Consider the following 22,578-nt stretch of genomic DNA (forward strand, 5'->3'; position numbering starts at 1 on the left):
GACCTATTGGGCTGCTTAATTTCTCCTAATTGAAATGCAGGGAGGAGATTGAACTTTCCTTGGAGATTTTTTTTAGTTTTAAAGTGAGTTTCCTAGTCTATGTTATTTCTTGTTTGTAAGTTAAAGCGTTTCAAGTTTTTTGAATTAGGATGTCTTTGCCATCTGCTCCTCTATTAGCTAGGTTGTCTGCTATTTTATTCCCTTCTCTAAAGATATGTTGAATTCTAATATCTTCGAATTTATGTAAGAGAGAAATGGCGATTTCTAGTTTAGAGTTGATTCTCCAGTTGGGGGTTTCTTGTTTCTTGATTGCATTCAAGATTATTTGTGAGTCTCCTTCTATAATTAATTTCCTTATCCCCAGGTTTGTGCATGGGTTTAGTCCTATCAGTGCCTCTAACTCTGCTATGTTATTCAATGTTTCCATTAATGGTTTTGCTCTCTTCACTAGCCACCCATCTAAGTCAGATTTTATTATGCATCCCAGTCCTGCCTTTCCTGGATTGCCACTTGAAGCTCCATCAAAATTCAGTTTGTACCAACCTGTCGGTGGCGGGGGGGCGGGGGGGGTTGTACCCATCTACAGTCTCGTCTTGCTTTGTTATTTTTCTTGGGGTAAGTCTGGGATGGGTTTATTAATTGGGTCTAATTTTTCTGCATTTCCATCCCAATTTGTGAGGGTTCCATCTGCTTTGATTGAGTTTTTCAAATGGTTATTCATTACTCCAGTGATGCTAGCTTCTACTTTGTTTAGAAATGAGGGGAAGTTGATTTCAGCGTTGATGAAAAGTCTCCAGTTTCTTTCCAGATTTCACATAATAGGATTGCAGGAGAAATTCTCTAGAGTTTACTGAATATTCTGTTCTTACCAAAATTAGGCCAACTCTTTAAGAGTTCTCCTAAATTGCTTGGGTGGGCTGAGGTCCAATTTAGTTTTTGACATAGCCAGTTCCAGCATTTTTCTGTAAATGGACTACTCATGATATTATATGTTACGATGCAGATGCAGCTGCAAATCTTTCGTCTGTTCTTTTGCATGAATTGTTTCAATTCTAAGAATCAAATAATGAATAGTTAGATAGTTGGAAATAAGATGTCATTAGTATCATAAATGAATAACTATAGTTATATTTGCAGCATGTTTGATGATTCTATATTTTATTTGAAATTTTGGAAGATTTTTTTCTTATTTAGTTTCTGTTCAATGTTCTTGTAGGTTTACAGACTTCATCAATTGAATAGAGCTGCCCAATTAGTAACATCCTTGATATTTTCAATTCAAGGTTCAGACGCGACGATGGCAATGAATAGATCATTGCACACAATACTTGATGTTACTCAAGTTCTTGGAATTTTTTGCATTTGGTCTTTGGCAGATTTTCTGATGAAGCTGTTTCCATCCCATCCAGAGCCCTCTGCTTGAATTCATCATATAGCCTTAGTGGTAATGAATGTTTTAACATCTTTGCATAAATACCCTCTACATATAGTGTATGCCACTAATGGTAAAAAAATTTCCATCTTGAATTTCAGGAATAGAAGCAACTTGGTGGAAATTTAACGTGTAGATTGCTCTTACCAGTTATTTGTCATTATGTTGTGTGTGGAATGTCTTCAAAAGATAGAAAATGTAATGTAAACCATCCACAAGCTGAGGGATATGAGGAGATGAATTGGTAAAAGGTACTTGACAAACAGATTTTGATGTTACAATCTGAAAACAAAGTATGTAACTATAAATTGACGGTGCAACAAGATATGTATGATTAACATAAAATTATTGAAAAATGCTGTCACCTGGGTGTGTGATATCTTCAGCTAATTTTGTATCTTTGGTTGCTTGCATATATGCCCTGCAGATTGTTATTGTATTAATAGAATCAGTGCTAGGGTTTACTTCTGAGTGCGTTGGAAACTGTGGTACAGTTTACAGCTGGAATTGGTATAATAACAGTACTCAGTTTTGAACCAATGGAAAATTGTATCTTCATTTATTTCTCAAACTCTTGGACATCAAGCCTTATATCTTATTCTGGCTTCCAATCAGGTATAATCTACCAGAACTTGCAAGACCTTTGCAAGGTAGATAGGATATTTATCATCTGATATGACTTGTTTACTTTTCTGTATTCAGATCTGGCTGTCCTAATCTGATCTGGGCAACTAAGATCAGACCTTGTCGATCACCCAAGTGTCAGCAGAGCAATGTAGAGAGGCAGCCTGTGGCAACCAGGTGGCCAGCAACGACCACCTTGGATAGTGGGTGGTCTGCAGAAGTCTACGATGTTAAATGGCAGATGAAACATAGTGATCCAAATGTTCTTCAGTTTGCAACAAATTGACCCTAGCATTTTGTAGCAAATGATGGTGGTCAACCTCCAGATCTGGGCTAAATTCTTAGAAATCTGCCTTGTTCTGGTTGAAACAAACCTCCCTCCAATGATGTCATGCCTTACCAAGTGTCTCTTAGCACGAGGCATAAATACACAACAAACTATGCAGAATAAATTTATTTATTTTAATTTACGTTAATGTAACACCTGAGAGAAGTAATAACTCAAACAAGATAAGCATGTTCATTTTAAATAGCAAGCTAAACATTCTTATGATAACCTTTAAGCATAAGATAGATAAGTGATGTAGAGGCCTAGATTGATTAAAGCTTTCTCAAGGGTTTCACTTAACTTGGCACCAAACTTATGGTCCAACACCTTAACCCTCACTAGGGTTTTCTCAAGGACTTACTCTGCTCTCTCCCTCTGCTCTCTCTCTCTCTCTCTCTCTCTCTCTCTCTCTCAAACCACTCCATTAGGTAATCCCAAATCTCTTTCCAATGGAGATATACTTCTCACTCCAACTACTCTCAAGAACAACCTACTCAACCTCTAGCCTTAACATAACATGATCTTTTCATCTCACTTCCTCGTGAGCACTTGGAGGAGTCTCCAATGTTCCCTAACATCTTCTTTAACACTTTTCTTCAATTATGTTAGGGTTTCCAATTCCTAACATAAAGTTCTTGTAATTAGGCTTCTGGATACCTAGAAGAATTAGGCCTTTGTTTCTGGTCTTTATGAGTCCTACTCCCAAATCTTCCAAACCCGAGTATGATGACCATTCCAAACACCCATTTGGACTCTTCACATAATACTTAAGTTTCCTAGTTGGGTTCTTCATCTAACCCACCTTTTGACAAAACCCTCAATCTAAGCCTATTAAGCACTTAGGTTGGTTCACTTCCCAAATCTTGCATCAAATACTTTCCTTGATCACAGTAACACTTTAGACACCTATGTATCACATATTAGGAACACCACAACACATTATTGGGTATCCAATCACCTGTTTCAATCTATTGTACATCTAATTGCACTTGCCTAGGCTTGTCACATAGAGATGCCAAGCCAAGGGCTTGTTGCCAAATTTTGCCATCATATCATATGGTACTCACACATGCCTAACATTGCCCAAAGATTTGGTAAAAACCAATCATGAATGTTAGGCAAATTCTATTACTATTTGGGATCTAGGGTTCTATTGCAAGTTTGTGAACAAAATAATGGATCTCCCTTCCTACTTCACCAATTGATCTCCAAATTGTACCAAAATGATGTTAACTCACCCCTCTACACTATCATGAACTTTCCAAAGTAGTTTCAATCCAATCCAATGTAAAACAAATGCAAAGAACATACGGAATATGTAAGAAAATGACACAAAACAATCTTAATCTTATTGCTTATCCAAAACTACAACAATATTTCTTCATATGACTCCAATTGACCATATAGGCCTTTCTCTACTTGTCTAATCACCTTGTGAATGACCATACACGAATTTTGAACCATATGGTCGTTGAAGAGCAACATTTTGTTGTTTCGAAAGTGCAAGTTGGTAGCCTTGTGAAATAGTGAATATTTCACTATTTCACAAGATGCCTATATCCCTACTTGCAAAATGGTGATTATGTAACATCCAACTCTTCTACCCTTTAATTATCTACTCAACACCCATTATAAGCTAATTTGCATATTCACATGCATGGGATTAACAACTATAACAAATTTATTGATTCTCATGAATTGCCTTATGTAGCAAATGGAATTGAAAACTCATTATCTAGCTAATGCATTAATGAACTAATATTTAAATGTCTTGTGAGAGAGAGAGAGAGAGAGAGAGAGAGAGAGAGAGAGAGAGAGAGAGAGAGAGATAACTATTTGACACAATTGAACAACACATCATAAAATTGGAGAAAGTAATGCAACAACCACATAAATAATTGCATAGCTAACTAGACTAGAATAACAAAAGGGAGAAAAGGTAGCCGCTAATCATAATAGGCTAAAAATGCAGTCCTAGTCTATCTTGTGCAAGTCTTGGCATTGGTGGAAAGGAAAAACATTGATAGAGGCTTAACCACTCAATTGTGGACTTAGTGTATCCCCTCTCACTTGTGCAAGTCTTGGCATTGGTGGAGAGGAAAAATATTGATAAAGGATTAACCACTCAATTGCAGACTTAGTGTATCCTCTCTCACTCTCAATCGAGAATGGCTCTACCCTGTGCGGGATAAGGCACAAGAACACCATCCGTCTTGCCACTCGAGCATCTTGATGTTAGAGTGTCAACCATTCAACCGACTAGACCCTAGAATCCCTCCTATCAGTTTATCCATCCAACTACTGGTTATCCTAATCTCTAGTGATCATAACATCATCATTGCCACTAAAACTACCCTAGCCAGTGATTTACATGGACATTGTGTGCTTGATCATCCACGCTCGGCTTGACAAACAAGACATTACTCAATCATCCACCATGAGCTGACTAGGTTATGAATTTCTAATCTTAGCTTTATTTTTCTTCTTTAAATATGATCCTTAATTTGTAGGGCATCCCCATGATCCACGATTCCTTGGATTATACCTTCTCAACCTTGCTCAACTATCCTTGATGATTATTGGTGTATTCGTCCAACATTCATGACACTTGCAAAAATTTTGTTTTCTTTTTAGAGTGAGTCCTCTGCTCTTATAAAGGGAAAATCCTATAATGAAGTTATGAGAATAATTGACGATTCTTTTCAAAAATTAAGGAATTTAATGTTATATTGTTGAGGGATAATCCCCTTAGTCTTTGTAACATGCATGCCTTTGTAACATGCATGCCTTTAATGTCACAACACTAAGCCAACGACTCCCTAGCTAAATTAGAATGTAAAGATTCCTTCTTTTTGTCATATGATTTTATAATTGGCTTTGACTCCTACAGAGCTGGTTAGATTGATGAAAAAGATATGGCACTAAGCTCCAATTGTAAGATGATATTGAAAGATGCTATGATTGCAAGGTTGTTAAAAGTGTCTCTGATTCTTAGTCGTTGCTACCAAAGGTGATTGTATATTGATAATCAATATTGCAAAAACAAGGAGGTAGAATCCGAGTGTGACTTCAAGAGCAATCCTTGAATGGTTGTGATCTATTATATTTATAAAATGATGCTTAGTTATGTAGGAATATGAAATCTGAGCAAGAAGAGTTACGAGCATGGAAAAAGGAATAATGCAAGGTGGTGAGAAAGAGTGACATTCTTGAATAAAATGTAAGGCCGAGATAATGAGAAAAGGAAATGTGTCCGCTAGAATCCTAATTATTAATTTTAAATTGGCAAAGGTGGAGATAGTAAAATATTTCTTATGTTTTACTATAATGATACTTAAATTGTTTGCATACACACGTAATATTCCAAATATGTATTTTTATGCATACATTATATTCTAAGTATACGTATACATACATGTACGTCATATTTGAATATTTGTATATATACATATATATGTATGTAATGTACAAATGTATGTAAATATTACAGGTACCATAATACTAAAACATGCCCGACAATATGGGAAGGATTCCAAATAGATAGGCAGGTAGGCAGGCAAGAAGACAATTTTGATGACCTAATTAGGTCATGGTGGACACTTGGCATTGTTTAGTTTGGCCTAGTCTATTTTCCCTAACCACAATGGTTTAGATGCATACCTGTTAGCTTTTGGTGGTCGGTTGGTGCTCTCCTACCTTATTCTTTCTTTGACAATACTCCCCCCCATTTCATTGCATTTCCTACAAGAATTAATAGAGTAAATGCATACATTGCTCAAAAGAAAATCTAGTTATTATAATTGATAATCAATTTCACTGTAATAGTACCTAATTAATCAACTTCTTCCATTTCACATGAAACATATCGATTAATAAACATTTCCATTCATATGAACTTTAAAAAATGAGTAACTAATTTATCTAACTATTTGAAATATTAATGGTTAAATGAATTTTCGATATCAACAAAATAGGGGATGTAACATACACCCTACCCCCCACCCCACCCCGTGTTTCATCGTCCCCAATTAATATTGCAAAATACATTCGAAAATATTCTTAATATTCTATATAAAATTGTCATATAATCTTAATAGCATTGTGCCACAATGTCTCAATTTAAATTACAAATTAATAACATCAAATTGTAGTTCATGTTCTTGGAAAAAGATGAAATTTCTAGAAAATTTCATCATAATCTTCCCAAGTAGCATTCTCTTTAGTATATTGGTCTCACTGGACCTTGCACTAGGTGACATCCCAATTTCTTAAGTCAAGCTTACAAACCTTGAGTACTCTAAGTGGTTCTATTTCCACTAGCCTTGGGTCACATACCTGCAAAAGATTTTGGTCAATAACATTTTATAGCATTGTCTATATACTTCTCAAGATAAGATACATGAAACACATCATGCATCCAGGAAAGGGTTGGAGGTAGGACAATTGCTATAGGATTTACAACTTCCTATACTTCAAAGGGTCCCACATATCTTGGGGCAAGTTTGACATTTTTATTGAACTTGATAGTGCTTTTCTGGGGTTTTACTTTTAGGAGAATCTTTTCTCCCACCTTAAATTCTCTGGGAGTTCTCTTAGCATCAACATACTCTTTTGTTATCCATTTGCCTCCCTTAACCTCTAATGGATTTGCAATAATTGTCTTCCATTTCTAAAAGCATCTTAGGACCAACAAGGATTTGGTCCTCATTTTTTTTCTTAACTTACAAGGGTTCTACATTTACATCCATATAGAGCCTCAAATGGTGCCATCTTAATAACATAATTATATGAGTTGTTATAGGAAAATTCTACTAGGGTAAGATACATCTCCCAACAATGTTGTTGATCCATTCTGTATACTCTTAGGAGATCTTCTAGTAATTGATTTACCCTTTCTATCCGCCCTTTGGTTTTTGGATGATAGACTACACTGATATTCAATTTTGTCCCCAAAGCACCAAACAAGGTCTACCAAAATCTAGATGTCATTCTAGCATATTTGTCTGATATAATCTTTTTTGGAACTCCATGTCGTTTGAAAATATCTCTTACAAATGTATGGGCAATCTCTAATGCCCCCATTAGTTAAATTTAATGGGATGAAATGAGCTACCTATGTTAATTGATCTACTACTATGAGGATAGTGTTATGTCTATTTTTGGTCATAGTTAAGCCTTGTATAAAATCCATTCTAGTTATTTCTCATTTCCATTCTGGGACCTCATTTGGGTGTAACAACCTTGTTGGATACAAAATTTGTTGTTTCCCATTTCATGCCCTTTCAAAAATATAATGGTTTCATATTGGATACCATTTTAGTTACTCCCAGGTTTCTTGAATAAGAGGTGGTATTAATCTCTTTCAAAATCATCATCTGGATTTCAGAATCCTTATGTAGATATATCCTTCCTTTATATCTTAAGAGTCCATATGTTTCTAGTTGATAACCTCCATACCTAAGGTCATAAGGATCCCTTCAGTGGGCTTGGCACACTTCATTATAGAAACCATCTCTTGGTAGGCATTGTGACACTTGTTCCTAAGTCTAGTACTTATTGTTATTATGGCTGAAATATGTCTTCATCTACTCAAGGCATTGACCACTTAGTTTTCCTTCCATTTGATATATCTAATCTCAAAATTATAAACTACTAAGAATTCCAACCACCATCTTTGGAAAACATTAAGGTTGGGTTGAGTGAATATTTACTTCAATTTCTAATGATCTAATTTGAGTTTGAATGGTTTCCCAATCAGGTAGTGTCTCCAAATTTGTAGAGCATAAATGATAGCTGGCAATTCTAGGTCATCGGGTGCATAATTCTGCTTATAGTTCTTTAACTTCCTAGACTCTTGTGCAATGCTTGGTCCTCTTGCATCAAAACACCCCCAATCCTTCTCCTAATGTGTCGGTAATAACCATAAAGTGAACCTCGAGATCCAGAACCCCAAGTATTGGTGTAGCAGTTAGTTTCTCTTTCAAATATTCAAATGTTGCTTGCCATTTTCCAACCAAACTTCCTTCTCCCCTTCCATTGTAAGGTAGTGATGGGGTGTGCTACTCGAGAAAAATCCTTGACAAATTTCCTATAGAGCCTAGCTAAACCCATGAAGCTTCTTACTTCTGACACATTTCTAAGTATTGGTCATCCTTGATTGCCTTAATCTCGGCAAGGTTAATTGCAATTCCTTTTTTAATATGATATGCCCTAGATACTGGATTTTTTTTTGATAGGAACACTTAGAAAATTTCATGTCTTGTGCTCACACAACCTTTGTAGAACTATTTCTAGATGTTTTTGGTGTTCCTCCTCATTTCAAGAGTAGATAAGGATAACATCAATGAATACCAACACAAACTTGTCTAGACAATCTTGGAATATACTATCATAAGGTTCATAAAGGCTACAGGGGCATTGGTAAACCTGAAAGGGAAATCCGTGAATTCATAGTGTCCATAACGGATTCTAAAGGCAATTTTATGAATGTTCTCATTAATAATGAGTTGGTGGAAACCTTATTTAAGATCAAACTTAGAAAATACCAATGCTTCTCTCATCTAGTTGAACAAATCATTAATTCAGAGGAGGGGTTGTTGGCTATTGGGGTTTCTTAGTCTAAAGGATCTTTGTTGTCTACTATAAAGATCACGGTTGGGCCTTCAGTTTCTTGTGAGACTAAGTATGGTGGTGGTTTGGGTTCGAAAGAAAAGGGCCATTTCCCTACATCTAACCCTATCCAGATAACTTTGGAAGATAGTGTGGTGAAATATATTGATGAGGCTTCCTCCTTTTTTCCTGATCATGTTGTGATATTGATTTTCAAGGTGTATAGCCAAGTCTTTCTGATTGTCACAACCACATCTTCTCTAATTGGGAACATATTTTATCTAGCACTACTCATATTTTCCCTATGGTAAGATTTTTTTAATTGCTAAGTTTGAAAATATTGTGAATAGAAAGTTGATCCAATGTAATAACACTTTCTCTTGGTCAAGTCGTGATCACCCATTAATGGCGAAACTTTGACACCCAATTTTTCTCCCTCTTCTAAATCCTTTTTCCAAGTTTCCAATTTGGGTGAGGCTACCCAACCTTCCTCTTTATCTTTGAGTTGATTCCCTATTAGAAACTATTGGAGATGCTATTGGGGATTTCTTGATGGTAGATGATGAGTCATCAGATATTATGCATTCTACTTATGTGAGGATCTTGGTGGAGGTGGATATCTCTAAGGGATTGCCTGAAATGATCAGGCGAGATCGTCCTAATGGATTTTGATTCAAACTTTGGTTTATGAAGGGATCCCGTTCAGATGTAGGAAGTGCTTTAAAACAAGCCATTTGGAAGTCAAATGTGGATTATAGAGAGTTAAGATAAAAATATCTTCTTCTTGGTGGAAAGGTGCCTCTTTTGAACATTACATTGTTGCTAAAAGAGCCTCTCCCATATTATTGTGCAAGACTCCCCTTTTGTTGATATTAGGATTGTTGGTCCTATTGAAGCCTCTCCTATTGGTTTTGCTCTAATTAAGGTTTTTGATGTTTGTTCTAGTTACTTTGATCCTAGAAAGTTTGCAGGTGTTTCTGGTCTTGGTGCCACTATTGTTCATGTTGGGCCTACTAGTAAATCTATTTTTGCTTGGTTGTCACTAATGGCTTAGTCCTTAGACTTTTTTTTGGTTCTTCATTGATCTTGTGAGTTTCACTAATGCAGCTAGTACCGTTGGGTATGTTGTGTCCCCTCTGTTGGAGGAGGTTGGATGCACTAAGATATATGCTAGTGTTGAACCTATTAATGTTGTTGTTTAAGTTATTGTTGGTTCTAATATTGTTAGGTCTATCTAGAACCCTCCTGCTAGTTCTGTAGTGGTTGGGTTTTCTCATGCTTCTATTTTGGAGTCTCTTCCTTAGAATTGGCATGAGAAGGAATCTATGGTTGAGGGGTGGATCCCAATTATTGGAAAACACCATAAGAAGTTCTCTCCTCACTTTGACATAATTCTGCACTCCCAAAAAGAGGGGTAAAGGAAAATCCTATCTTTTTTCTTGTTAAGTGCAGGCAATGGGATCTTGGTTTCTTTCCCTCTTGGCAGAGTGGACTTATTGTTATTTTCTTTTCTTTCCTAGTCTCTTTTGGTCTTCATTTGTGTGTCTCTCTTCTCTACTCTTGTGGTTTTTCTTGGACTACTAACTTTTTTGACAACAATATTTTTTAGAATGGTTGTTGCATTGCTGGCTTGTTTAATATAGTTGTATTTTGGGACTCAACGTTAAATCTTTTGTGAGGGGTTTCGGGTCCCCTCAAAATTTATTTTTTCTTATTAATTGGAAACACTAACACTCAAGGGAGAAAATATATCCACAAGTATGAGCCACAACTAAAAGAAAGAATGAAGCATGACAAGAAAACACAAGAGACTTCTACTCACATCTTAATAGAATAAGATATTATAGTATAAGAGAGGTAGCATATGGACTGGAATAACAAGAATTTTAGACTTTCTTAAGTATGATTGATACTTGAGTCTTTCCAAATATATAGCCTAAGTCGGATACAAATCTTAGTGAAAAAATTAAGTTATATACTAAAAGTAAATAAAATTAGAAAGTTTTCTATTGGGCAAGTTTAATTACTAATGAACATGATATTATGAAAATGTTTATCAATATAAGTAACTAGTCTACCTATATGAACAAATACAAATACAGACTATTATTCCTATATTGAACCAAATGAGATTTCCTACAACTTCATTCATACAGAAATAGTTACACTCCTTTATGTTAAGAATGTTAGCATTTAGTGTATTGAAACATCTATTGTTTAGTAGTTGACATTATATATATATATATATATTACAAATCTGTCATAATTTATACTGTAGAATATCAGTTTCATAAGTATCTTATTTCTTTATTCTTAATATGGTATTGATCTTCTACATTCAGATATTGAAGCTATCATTTACATCAAATGGTATGCTTCACAATTGATAACATTGTGTGTGTGTGTGTGTATTACAAATCTGTCATAATTTATACTATAGAATATTAGTTTCATAATTATCTTATTTCTTCATTCTTAATATGGTATTGATCTTCTGCATTCAAATGTTGAAGATATCATTTACATCAAATGGTGTGCTTCACAATTGATAACATTGGGTGTTATTATCTTACACACCAATTTCTATCAAATGTTATTATTCTTATCAACGATCACCATTAGGTGTTATCTTGCTCACACCGATTGATAAATTGGGAGTCTTCTTTGACATCATTTGGTTATGAAGACTTTTCATCGAATGAGATTAGTATCAATTGAGATTAGTAATATACAGAGACTATTATGTACATATGTTGAGGCATGAACATGTAGGGTCATGCCTCTACTTGGTTATGTTCCAAGACACACACATGCATGCACGCAGAAGCCCCATTTTCTATCTATAGATCATATCAATAAAATTGGCATATAGATCTCAAACTAGATCAAAGTACTACTTCAACAAACATATCTAATTAAGAAGTCAAGCACTCACATAAGGAACTAAGAGATCTACTAAATTAAGGAAATCAAGGGTGAAACATAATTGCTTAGTCTCCACCAATAAAGATCTATTAAACATTACATGGTATTAGAGTGCCTATGTGGTAGAGAGACTCTCAAACTAAATCTTGAATCAAAGGGGGACAATATGTCAAATAATGTGAGAGTAGAGGAAAAACTTGAAGGAGCAAAAAATTCCTTTTCTTGGAAAATTTGGATTAGAACTAGAATCTTTAATTGAATCAGACATTTCAATACCTGAAGATAAGGCTGAAAAAGCCACTTGGAAAAGACGAAATAATAAAGCTAGGAAAATTATTGTGAATTTCGTAAGAGATCATATTCTTCCATCCATATCAAATTTAAAAAAGACATTTGAAGTATTCAAAACAGTTAAGGATACATTCAAAATCAACAACTCAAGTAGATTGATTACATTAAAAAATCAACTAATGAATACTAAAATGAATAAAGGAGAAACAATCTCATCCTACTTTGGAAAGATTTCTGAAATTTAAATCATCTATCTTCTATTGGAAGCAAAGTAGAAGACCAAGAACTATCGATAATAGCACTTAGAGGATTGCCCTTATCTTGGGAAGCATTCATCCAAGTCATCAACAAACCTTCAATACCAACTTTTGATCAATTAAAGAATGATTGAACACCAGAAGAATCAAGACTAATCTCTAGAGGGATCATCTCAAATCAAGAGGGAGAAAATCAAGTTCTCTTCTCAATCTCTAACAACAAAGGGAAAAAGAGGAAATTCAAAGGAAAGAAATATCACAAAAGGAAAGAGAATAATAATCACAAAATAAATGACTTCTCCAAAGTTAAATGTTATAAGTGTGAGAAATTCATACATACTTTCATAAATTGTCCAAAAAGGGTAAAAATCTTAGCTTTGTTAGCCAAAACAAAGAAAGATGAAAATCTATTATTCTACTCCAACTTATCAAGTGAGATGAATTCAAATGAAATGTTTGGATAATAGATAGTGGTGCTTCCTAACATATAACAGGATTCAAAGAAAATTTTGAGACTTTTGGAAATTACCTTTTTGAAGGAGTCACCATTAGAGACAACTCCACCAATCTAGTTAGAGGAATTGGGATATGTTCTATACAACTAAGGATTGGAGTTACACTAAAATTAAAAGATGTTATTTTTGTACCAGGCATAAAAAGAAATCTAATATCATTTCTAGACTAGCCAATGAAAGATTTCAAGTCACCTTCAATGAAGGTGAAGTTTTGTACTGGCCTAAAAACTCAAATCTAAAAAATGCTATCACCATAGGGACCAGAGATGGGACCTTATATAAACTACCCAATATTCAAAAGCAAGCTCTTAATCATGAAGAGAAAAATTCTAATGGAGTATGGCATAAAAGAATTGGGCATATTGGATTTAGTTCACTTCCAAATATAGAGAAAATCACCACTAAAACACCTAGCCTAAATTCAAAACACATAGGAAGCTATAAAGGATGTGCTCTAGGAAAGAACATTAAAAAAGCTTTTCCTCTAAGTGAACACAAGTCTAAATCAATTTTGGAACTAGTTCACTTTGACTTTATGTGGGCCTATGCCAACTCTTTCTCTAGGAGGTTACTCTTACTACATTATATTCATTAACGATTACTCTAGGAAAACTTGGATTTATTTTCTAAAAGTCAAATAATAAAATGAGGTTCTATCAAAATTTAAAGAATTCAAAGAAATTGAAAAAATCAAACGTAATTTTTTTAAAAAAAATCTAAGATTAGACAATGGGGGAGAATATACTTCCAAAATTTTTTAGGCCTTTTGTACCTCTGTTGAGATTAAGAGGGAGCATATAGTACCTTATAATCCTCAACATAATGGGGTAGCAGAAAGAAAAAATAGAACCATTGTCGAAGCAACAAAAACCATGCTTCATGATCAAAACCTACACTTCACATTTGGGTGGAAGCCACCAATATTGTTGTATACATTCAAAATAGATGCCCCCACTCTATACTAGAAAACATAACACCCGAAGAAGTCTTTACAGGAACTAAACCTGACTTAAGACATCTTAGAATTTTTGGTTGCCCTATTTATATTCACATACCTAAAGAAAGAAGAACTAAGTTAGAACCAAATGGGAAGAAAGGGATATTTGCTGGGTACAATGAAAACTCTAAAGGGCATAAATTTTATGTCTCTAGACAAAGATAAATTGAAGTAAGAAGAGATGTCATATTTGAGGAAAACACCATGTTAAAACTATCTAAAAATACAAAAGATGAGCCTATTACATACTTAAATGAATATCTATAAACTGAAATTCAGAGGGAGAACATATCAGAAGAGAATGAACTATTAGTAGATATAGAAGATAGAGACATCTCCAATATCAAGAAAATGCCATTATGGGCAAGAAAAATGATCGAATAAAATAATATTGAACTAGATGAAATTTTTAGGGAAGTAAGAAAACCATAAAAAAATATTGTTATATTGCATTAGTAACCAAACTTACTAAATCTGAACAATCAACTATTGAAGAAGCTCTGACTTGTCAAGCTTGGAAAAATGTTATGGTTGAAGAATATCAATCCATACTACAAAATGATGTTTGGGATGTTGTACCTAGACCAAAAGACAAATTAGTTCTTTCTTCAAAGTGGTTATATAAAATCAATTATGCATCAGATGGTAGCATTAAAAAACATAAAGCAAGATTTTTTGCTCAAGGGTATTCTCAGAAGGGAGGCATCGATTATGAAAATTTTGCTGTTGTTGCTCATTACAGTTTGGTTAGGATGATTATTGCAATTGCAACAACTAAAGGATAGAAGATACATCAAATGGATGTAAAGACTGCATTCTTAAATGGGGTCACTAATGAAGAAGTATATATTGAACAACCTGAAGGTTTTGTTATAAAAAATAAGAATCTATATGTGTGTAAACTCAAGAAAGCTCTTTATGGCCTCAAACAAGAACCTCGAGCTTGGTATGAAAGGATAGGCAACTTCCTCACCAAATTAGGATACTCAAAGAATGAAGTTGATCCTAAAATATATTTCAAAATCTCTAATAATTACATGTTAATACTTGTTTTATAGGTTGATGATCTATTAATAACAGGAAATGATCATCTAATTGAAAGATGCAAACATGATCTTGTAGATGAATTTAGAATGAAGGATCTAGGTCTACTACATTATTTTTTAGGTCTAGAAGTATGTCAAAAGAAAGATCACATCTTTCTAAATCAAGGAAAATACACTCAGGACATCTTGACTATATTTGGAATGATGGACAACAAACCACTTGTAACTCCAATTGGAAACTAATCTACACAAACTAAAAGAGGAAGCAATACATTCAGAATCTATTGATCCTACTCTCTATAGACAAATCATTGGATCTCTCATGTATTTGGTAAATACTAAGCTTGATACCTTCTATTCCATAAATGTATTAAGTTATTTTATGTGTGAGCCTAAGAAGATACATTTAATGGCTGCAAAACATATTTTGAGATATCTACATGGCACTATTGGTCTTGGACTAAAGTACATAAATGTTGAAATCAAACTTGAAGCTTATACTGATTCTGATTGAGCTAATTGTTCTATAAACCAAAAGAGTACAACTGGATGTTGCTTTAGTCTTGGATCAACAATGATATCATGGTTCAGTAGAAAATAACCTACAGTTGCCTTGAGCTCCACCGAAGTTGAATACATGGCAGCCTCCATGGGAGAGCACAAAGAAGTATGGCTACAAAAGCTATTATTTGGATTATTTGGAAAGAAATTAGATCCCACAGTGATTCATTGTGATAACCAAAAATTCATCAAGCTTTCAGCTAATCTAGTGTTCCACAACTGGTCAAAGCACATCAAAACTTTATATCACTATATCAGAAACATGGTTGATAGGAATATGATCAAGCTGATCTATATCAACACTAATGATCAAGATGTTGATATTTTCACTAAGCCTCTTGCAAGAATGAAAATATAATACTTCAAAGGTAAACTTGGTATGAAAATTTTGTAATTACGTTTGTAAATTTGTATATATTCATGACTATTGAAAATTAGATTGTTTGCAAACTTGCAAAATGAAAGGTGACAATCTTTCATATGTGTTTAAGGTAACTATTTTAAGGTGATGATCTTATCAATAATTTACCAACCTTCTAACACCAAATGTGTTGAAGGAAAGTGTTATCATTATTCTTTGGGCCAGATTTTACCGGACACCATAATTGTTAAGCCACAATTGAGTGGTACTTATACTTGTGTATATAAAATGTTTCAAACCCTCATTGCTAAAGAGGGAGTTTTAAGAATGTTACTATTCAATGTATTGAAACATCTGTTGTTTAATCTTAGCAGTTGACATTTTACACACACACACACACACACACACACACATAGAGAGTAGAATATCGATTTCATAAGTATCTTATTTCTTCATTCTTAATATGGTATTGATCTTCTACATTTAGATGTTAAAGATATCATTTACACCAAATGGGCTTCACAACAATAACATCGAGTGTTATCATCTTACATCCTAATTTCTATCGAATGTTATTATTGTTATCACTAATCGCCATCAAGTATTATCTTGCTCACACCGTTTGATAAATCAGGATCTTCTTTGACATCATTTGGTTATTAAAATTTGTCATTAGGTGAGATTAGTATCAGTTGAGATTAGTTATAAATTTGTACTATTATGTATATATGTTGAGGCATGACCACGTAGGGTCAAGCCCCTACTTGGTTATGTTTCAACACACACACACACACACACACACACACACACACACACACACACACACAAGCCCCATTTTCTATCTATATATCATATGAATAAATTTGGCATATAGATCTTAGACTAGATCAAAATACTACTTCAACAAACATATCTAATTAAGAAGTCAAGAAATCACATAAGGAACTAAGATATCTACTAAATTAAGGAAATCAAGACTGAAACATAATTGTTTAGTCTCCACCAATTAAGATCTATTAAACTTTACACATTATTTCTAATGATCAACTTAGTTGTGATGAATTGTCATAAAATGAATATCATGTTATACATAATTTCACTTGAATGACTAAGAGAAGGAAAGGTCATGTCTTCATGTATATAAATATAATAATAATAAACATGTACAAGAAAACAAAAAATACATATAATTATCAATTCCAACTCATTACAATTTACTATTCATGTGTAATGTCAAAATAAAGACATGAAAGTGCACCATCCCAAAGTCCCACACAAGTGGTTAATGTGATATTTTCATTTCCTTTAGATGCCATTAATTGATTTACCAAGCATCATGACAAATCTAATACTTGTCTACTAGTAATTTGCAAATAATTCTAAAACTAATCAATCATAATCTAAAATACCATCAAATAAATTATGTATAAAATATACTTTAAAATACCCTTTGATTATTATGATTTATAAATTTAATATTCTATCATTATTACCTTTTGATCTAAAATAATCAAATACTGTAACAACCCAAAAATAGTCATCTAGACTATGAGCCCCCTTCCTAGCATTTTTGCTTAATTTATTAATCACTTATCTTTAATCAAATATTTATTTTACTATTTATTCAATTATAACCTATTGTTTGACCACTTTATTCTAAGTCTTTTATTTAATTAAAAAAACTTGCTCCCTTTTAATTAAATAAATTCCCCAAGTCCCACTTATCCTAAGTTTGCACATGAAGCATTATTCCTATTTTAAAAATAAAATAAAAGACATTTTGTCTCACATGAGGGGCACAATTTTCTATGTGAGAGGAATCTTTATTTTCAAAATAGCTTTGTTTCTCCTCCACACATATTTTGCCTCTTGAATTTAGTATTTGATCTTTCTTAGGTGAGATTCTTGTGCACATGGATCAGTCAAGATGCACTCTCCACCCTCGATTATGCCTCTTTTGCCTCTTAATCTCCATCGTCCATTTAAAAAAAAAAGGAGGTTCTCTCCTCACTCTCTCATATCTTGTTCACTTATGCCAATGTTATACTCTAACTTTTCATATATATTTTGGACCACTTGGAGCACTCGCCACACTCTTGGCATTCTTGCATTGTTGGAGCATCTTGCATCTCATCATAACATAACTCTTGCATTGTTAGCTTAGATCTTTACTTTCTTCGAAGTAGATTAGGATTTTTCTTGCATTGCATCTCTCATCATAGACTAGTTTGCATCTTATTTAGCTAGCATATTCATTTGAATATTCCATTCTATGGTGCAACTTGCAAGGGTTGCATGGCTAGATTCATTTGAGAGCCATTCTCATAAATCTTGTGCATCATAGATATGGAGCTCTAATTCACCATTTAAGGTTCCTACTCTATTGGATCCCTTGTATGGGATGTCTTAGAGAAGTGTACTAATTTTCTATATACATTTTTGGTGCCCATCTTGGAGCTAGAACCAAGTTTCTAGCTCCATTTTGCATATTTTTGTTGCTTTTTGCATTTGCAAGTTTAGATTCAAGTTTTGTAGAAAAACACATCGTACAATACTTATCCTATGATTGTGTGATACTTTCTGTGAAGTGATATGACACAAGGCCATTTTAACTATCATATTGGTTCTCTATATTTTGTCGTACTACATTTGTATAAAGTGTCATTTTGTTTGACGCATAGTATCGTATTGGGAAAAATTGTTGCCTAGGCATACTGGTAAGTATCGTATGATACTGGTGCATCCAATACTATCATTCTACATGTTTTGTTTGTTAAATTTGACTTTTTGTTTGCATTTTTCATTTTCAAGCTTTCATATTTTGATTTACTAGTTTCCTAATAGGTCCTAAATCAAATTTTCAGGGTTATTGTCAAATTTCACTAACCATTTAGATTCCTTGACCCTTGTTTATGTTTTAGTGGCCTATTGCTTGCTTGCTTGCTAAGGAAAATTATAAAATAAAAGAGGGCTACTAACATTGTTGCAAGACTACCCAAGAAAAGAAAAAAGTCTTTTTGTGTGTTTTCCTTTCATTTCATGTGCAACATATAATACTAGTTATTTTATTTCATAGGCACATTAAACCCATTAGTAAGGCTTTTTTGTTGGTAGGAAAGTATGCTCTTTACCTTTTATGTGAATCATAAATCTTGACCCTTCATTGAATCAAGAAAGTGGGTGGTATATGCCACTCTTTAGTGGTCTTAGTTAACCTTTCTTGGCATATTTTGGGGAAGCATTGAGGAAATAGGAGAGTATGCTCTTCATCTTCTTGGTGAAACATAAATATTAAACTTCTTGGTGTGGATCCATTTTGTTAATCTCACTAGTGAGATTTTACCTTTAAAGGGCTCGCTATTGGTGGAAAGATGTCGATAGGAAAGACCCAAGCAGGAACAAGAAAAACCTAGCTAATCTAACCCACTATAATGAAAACCTCTTGACAAAGGCGCAAGCTTTGAAAGGCATTAAAATTGACTTCACTTAGTGATATTACTTGTGAGATTGTGACCATGAGGAAATCACTAGGTGGGTATGCTTAAGGTACTCTTGTGGCCGCAAGGTCAGTTATTATGTCTCGTATTGGGTGCAAGAGGGGTGTTATCAATGAAACTCTTCCTAAACACTTTAGGATTTAGAGGCCAATCTTTTTAGCCTCTTAATATCTTGGTGCAAGGATCGATCCTAGTGGACTTCCTGGATCACCCCAAGATTTAAACTCACCATATGTGTTCCTTTACATGTGGGTAACCCATCTATGAAAACACTAATATCTATTGTAGGCAAACACTTTGTGGGAGACAAGGGAGCATCAAGTTGTGGGCTAAGGTATTGAGTAATGAACCAGATCCTTTTCTTTGAATGTGCTAGACTCATGGAAATCAATTGAACATACACATAACAATAGTCTTCATAGGAATTTTTTTCTTTCAAAACTTCCCAAGTGTTTGTATTGGCAGGGTTACTTTGTCCCTTGTCCAATTATTTGAAGACACATGTTTCATCACAATAGTTATGAAAACTTGCTATTTTGCTATCATAACTAGAACTAAATATTGTTGCAATAGTCTACTTGGTAAAAAAACTCAATAAAATCAAATATTTTGAGCAAAAAAACTTCACAAGTTGTCTTTTCTATTAAACTAGCATACTATTGTATTGTTGTGCAAGAAATTGTGAATGATACTTGTGGTTTTTTTAAACGTATTACTTCTTACAAAGTATCATACTTCTTCTTGGAAAGTATCATACCACTTCTTGGAAAGTATCATATTGGACTAAATTTTAGTATTGCTTCTTGCAAAGTGTAGTATGATTTTTTCTATAGTCCTATTGTTGTCTAGCTTACAATACAGTCTTGCCTGGTTGCTAAACTTGCTTGGTCTTTCTTCAAGCTTGTTATTGGCTAATCTAAGGTGTCTATACTTGGTCCCTTGGTTTGAAATGTGTGTGTTAGGGATTTTTTTGGCTAAAATGGTTACCTTGGTCTCTTGATTACACTCCTTGATTCGAAGAGTTGTTCACTTGTCTTTACTTATCTATCTACTTGGCTATTTGGCTTGTTGCCTAGCTCTTGACTTGAGTCACAACTGTTGTAAATTGCTTGGGAACTTTTCTTGGGAAGTCACTCTAATCTCTCTCTACTATCTTGGCAAGTGAAAACTTTACCTCTCTAGTTTGGACATCAAGCTATCCTGTGTCACTTTATTAGCTTCTTCTAGTATCCTTCATGCTTGACTTTCTAACTACTACTATGGCTTTTAAGTCTTTTTCCTCCAAACCTCAACCAAGTCTAGATGATCTTGAGTTTCTTGATCCCTTTGGGGAATTGCAATGCCTATACCTCAACAAGATAGAAGAGACCAATGATCACACTTACCTTAGTGTTACTAATAACATGATAAAAACATACTCTAAATGTTAAAAAATGGTAGAAGAAAGGATAACATCATCACATGAGTCTTCCTTAAGGCATTTACATATGCATGAATCATCACCTTCTTCAAGGTCTACATATTCTATTCCTAGATATTAATTTTCTTCATCTATTGGACCTAGAGACCTCTTTAGAGAGAAAGCATGTAATACCTCCTTGGATCCTATGCCAAAATTTCATGATAAACCTATCTTTGATAAAAAAGGGATGCATTGTGATATTGATATAAGGATTTAACTACATATTTTTTTGAGTCAAACCAAATGGATACGTGCTATACATTTTAGAAGCAACAAGAAGAGTCTAGACATACTTTTGAAAGGAAGTTTACTCCCTTGGTAGATTTTTACAATTCTATCTTGTCAACACTCCTTAATAATGAGCTCATCATTTTGCCTAATTCTACTTTATATGCAAACCCATTCTTGGAAATCTATTGTTCTTATCATTGACATAATAATCACAGTACTTGAGAGTCCATTGAGTGAAAACATAAATTCTAAGATCTTATTAATGATGGGATTTTTCAGCTTTCCAATTAGATCAATAACTTAGTTTACAAACACAACTCATGGATTGGACATCCAAAATGACCAGTTATCTTTCTAATAGAGAATATTCATTTAAATTGTCAACCTAAGGATGTATACTTGAAACAAGTCTGCATAGTAGATGCACCATGAAACTCTCTAAGCTATTCTATCGTTGAAAAATATAAACTATAACAATGCTAGAAATAAATATAAATACATAGTAATGGCTACAAGAAACTGCACAGTAATGGCTGCAGGAACTATATACTACAAACTACAACTTTTCATATATGTCTGCATCTCTCTCAAATGCTTGATTAAAATTTCAAATATATAATATTATTGACTCTCTAACAACCATCTAACAAGTGTCTCATCATTTCTTTAAACAAGGAAGAGATTTATTACAAAACTAATGACTAAGTGTGCTGATTTTTAGTTCCACATTTTTAGCATCCACTCAAGTGCATGGTTCTCCTTTATTATTTCTAATTATATCAAACCCTTTTACCAAATTGTGCTCCTCCTTTTTCTCCTTCCAGATCATTTTGAAAATCTAAATTTCATTAAGAAATGTGGAAGTTATGATCATTTTACTAAAAGTGGTTTGTTTGCTACCTAAAAATGTGCCACCTTTTCCTCAATCAACTTTTGATCCGTGGTGCTCATTAAATATTCCAAAATAACTCAAACGCCCAAAAGGGTTTGTGCTCTTTTTTTTCAACTTCCAAAATCAATAAGCCATTCTTAATTTCATTAAGAATTGAGTAAGATATGCCTATTTTTCTAAAATCGACTTTTGACTTTTCTTCATTGTCTATAATTGCTGATTATTGACAAGTGTCAACTTGCTTCTCCTTCTTTCCAGCTGCATGAATGACTCAAATACCTCAAAAACAACATGTTAATCAACTAAAGATAATTATATTTCAATAATAACCACTTATCATAATAAATCATCACAATTTAGCATTAACTAGCTACACATACAAAGGCTAATTAATAAATCATTTATCATAGTTAATGCTTCATAAATCAAGTTAATATATGGAAATGGACTAAGAATATATTGAAACCATGGGGTAAAGTGTAATAGTATATGAATATAAATATGACATTTTATAGGCTCATTAGGATTGCTAATATTGGAACCTCCAACA

At 33.7% G+C, this 22,578-nt stretch overlaps 1 protein-coding gene across 2 annotated transcripts in view; it reads left to right on the forward strand.

The window, feature by feature from the left end:
- The window catches only part of LOC149561362 (uncharacterized), a 79,686-nt gene extending 77,864 nt beyond the window's left edge, over window positions 1-1,822 (forward strand). For both annotated transcript variants that reach the window (XM_089825102.1, XM_089825103.1), the window contains exons 5-6: window positions 1,217-1,444; window positions 1,534-1,822. In XM_089825102.1, coding sequence (XP_089681228.1) covers window positions 1,217-1,423 — 207 coding nt within the window. In that variant the 3' untranslated portion in view covers window positions 1,424-1,444; window positions 1,534-1,822. The remainder of the gene's footprint in view (window positions 1-1,216; window positions 1,445-1,533) is intronic.
- The last annotated feature ends 20,756 nt before the right edge of the window (window positions 1,823-22,578 follow it).

Source organism: Cupressus sempervirens, chromosome 4 (assembly GCF_028749045.1).
Source record: "Cupressus sempervirens isolate cs-2001-9-10 chromosome 4, ASM2874904v1, whole genome shotgun sequence".
Lineage (NCBI taxonomy): Eukaryota > Viridiplantae > Streptophyta > Pinopsida > Cupressales > Cupressaceae > Cupressus > Cupressus sempervirens.